We start from the raw sequence: 3,404 nt of genomic DNA on the forward strand, positions 1-3,404 counted from the left end.
AGCAATTTCCATTTAAAAATGACAAAAATTGCTGTCAAAAGGTAAAACGAAATTAAAAGCAAAGAAAAATGATTCCTAAAAATATTCATTTTATTTCTATGGCCAAAATTAAGATGGAAAAGCTTAAACAGATTCATTTTTGTGTTCCGCTGCACGTACAAATACAATTTTGATTCATCTTAAAAATTATAATTACCTTGTTGTATTTAAACTAAAATAAATTTATATGCAGTCTACTTAAAAGCAAAACTCCTTTTGTTAAAAAAACACCTGCAAAGAAAATTCATTAGAATTTGTTCTTGCATATTTTCATACGTTTTATAACGCGTCGTGATTCTTTGTTCTTGAAATATATATATGTATATTCTTATTTGTTGTTAAGCTGTCTTTTCATTTATTTTATTTTTCGAGTCTCGTCAAACGTTTAGCATATTCTCTTTGTGTAGCTTCTGATTTTTGTTTAGCTTCTGCTGCGCATTTAATGGCGCTTCGTGTCGTGTCTTCCTCTTGGTGGTTGTTGCTTTCATTGTCGTTGTTGTTGTTGCTGTTGTTGTGCTCATTTTAACTACAAACAGCACAGACAATCACAGTCGCAGGATAATACCAACAACAGCAACATTGCTGCCAGAGCTTTGCTCCATTAACAAAAACAACAACAGCAGCGAGGCATCCCGAGAAGCAGCAGCAGAAGCAGAAGCTTCGCATAATTCCATGTAGACTTTGGGCTAAAATGGTCTGAGGCATAACGTTACCCTGCCCAGAGTCTGGTTTATAATGCGCGCCGCTTCACTACGCTTATTATTTGTAGCATACTTATTGGGTGGGTGGCTTTTTAAATATGCATAAAGAAAAGCATAGCATACATCCAGGCGCTGTCTCGCCTCGCCGCCTTCTCTTCACCACATCAACCTGTGGGGAGAAGGGAGGAGAAGTGGTGCTCACATATTTGTCTGGGGCTTTGCATTATGCGATGTGATGTTCCTTTCCCCCTCCACCTTTGTTAGCTGCTCTCTTTTTTGCGTGCTGTTTTCTTAGCCGCTTTCACCTGGCGGCGTCTTTTATCTCATGCCGCTTTATTTAGCTTATTAAAATTTCACTTCATTTTTGTTTTCATTTTTATTTTCGTTGTGCTCAGAGACGTGAAATTTATGTACCATTTGCCAGCACCTCAAACACACACACAAACACACACTCGCGTAATTATCTTGATATTCCTGTCGATTTTCTTTCTTCTTTTTCGTTGTTTGTGACTTTGAACTGTGATTGCATATTTTGACTGCCTGTTGACTGATGTTCGATGACTGATTGGGCCATTTTATAGATATTTGCTAGAATAACTGTAAGTGAGGCACTTTGCATTTTTGAGTGAGCATTTCTAGGGTTTTAAGCGCCAACCAAAGTTGAGTTTTTTCAGTGAATAACTGTTGAATGCAATTTTGTTTCACGAATGTGAAATTTATCACTGATGTTTTACACGTATTTAAAGCTCTTTTTGAATGCATCGATGCGCTCATTAAAATAAAAAGAACTGGCTTAACAAAACGAATAAAATAATCGATTGAGTAATGATTTTTATAGATTTCCGTAAAAATATGAAACGAAATAAAACCGCAATCAATTTGTGTCTTTTAAGTTATGTTTAAAGTTTTCCTGTGCATTGTGACCAGCTAATATTATAATTGTAAGGTGAAACTAAGTTTACAGGAATGTTTTTCTAACAACTGAAATCGATATTATATGATAATTTAAACACGAATGCAAAATCTCAAAAATAAAAAGAAAATACTTTTTTTTATCTCAAACGATGATTGATAAACAAAATCTTGTTTTAAGATTTTATCAACGTAAAATTCTTGTTTTTTAATATGGAAAAGTTTACATATTTTTATCTTCTTTATAATCTACATTTTCTTGTTTCCATGTAGCTTTAAAATAAATAATAAATAGTATTTTTTTTAAATTATCTTAGTAACCACAGAATCCTCTTGTATGGAAATCAAAAACAAATATTCTGAAGATAGAAAAGTTCACAAATTTGCAATCTTCTCTTCAATCTAGATTTACTCTAGTATTTTACGAAAATTATCTTAGAAATCAAAGAATCCTTTTCAATAAAAATCAAACACCAATATCCCAGTTATCCAATTGCTGTCATTAGTAAATTTATTTTCTTGAGTGTTGGCACTCAAAAAGTATATTTTTACCAACCACCCCAGCGGTCATCGCGCCTTCCGCCCCACCCGCGACCCCAACCACCAGGACCTCCACGACCACCGCGTCTTCCACGGCCTCGACGACCGCCACGGCGTCCACGTCCACGTCCCCATCGATCACCGCGTCTGCGTCCATGGTGACGACAGTCGCAGTCCTTCGCAGTTGTTGTCTCAGTAGTAGCATCGTCACTATCGTCAGCAGAAGCGGCAGTGGAAGTTAAAGTTACATCAGTTTCATCATCTGTGGCTGCGGGATCGGATGAGGGATCGGATGACGGATCGGATGAGGGATCGGCTGCAGCTACGCAATCAACATTGGCAGCATTTGCACTCAGTGAGCAGTCAGTACAACCAACAAAGGTTGGATCAACTGTACAGGATACAGCCTCTCCAGCGGGAAGATTGGCAATGAGGATTGCCAACAGAGCACAGCTCAGAGCAAAGAGATTCGTTCTCATCTTGATTCAAGTATTATCAATTGATCACTGATGCAATTCCTCAAAGATTATCGCACTTTTATAGCACATCGAAATACGTAAATAAACACAGATGTCAAATTTCGATGTTCGTCAGCGATTATAGAAGAGGTCAAATATTAGGTTAATTATTTGATCAGTTGTCAATATTTCATTTTGGGTTATTTGGATGAAAACAACTTGTGAATAAGATTTTAAACAAACTCATTTATTATATTATTTAAATTAAAAAATAAATACATTGGACTTCACAACATTTTACATTTTTATGCCCCTACCCAGAAGTATAATAATAATAACAATAATAATACAAATTTTGTGCCAGCGGGAAATGTTAAATACATACATACATACAGACAGAATAAGGCATATCCGATATTCGATTTTTAGTATATTAATGTGGTATTTTTTTAGTATATTAAAGTATAGCACATTTTGCTTGTTAAAATAATAATAAATAGATTTAGTGGATTAAAAATCGCAAATAATTTTAATTGAATATAGGAAAAAAAATTGTTTCTTTATTCTAATATCACTTATTGTTTAAAAAATATGATACAAATAACTTAATATATAGAAAGACGTAATTATTTACACAAGTGATTTTACTTGATCAATAAATATTTACCTATCTGGTTTGTGTTACTTTTCATCAAATTTAAAGTGGTTTACCCCATTAAAATATAAATTTGCACACGACTTTATTTACTCTATA

At 34.4% G+C, this 3,404-nt stretch overlaps 1 protein-coding gene across 1 annotated transcript; it reads right to left on the minus strand.

Moving 5' to 3' along the window:
• Positions 1-2,200: 2,200 nt before the first annotated feature.
• Positions 2,201-2,671, minus strand: LOC127565118 (ATP-dependent RNA helicase CshA-like). The gene has a single exon (XM_052002285.1). The coding sequence runs from the start codon at positions 2,669-2,671 to the stop codon at positions 2,201-2,203; it is 471 nt and encodes a 156-aa protein (XP_051858245.1).
• Between the last annotated feature and the right edge of the window lie 733 nt (positions 2,672-3,404).

Source organism: Drosophila albomicans, chromosome 2L, assembly GCF_009650485.2.
Source record: "Drosophila albomicans strain 15112-1751.03 chromosome 2L, ASM965048v2, whole genome shotgun sequence".
NCBI lineage: Eukaryota > Metazoa > Arthropoda > Insecta > Diptera > Drosophilidae > Drosophila > Drosophila albomicans.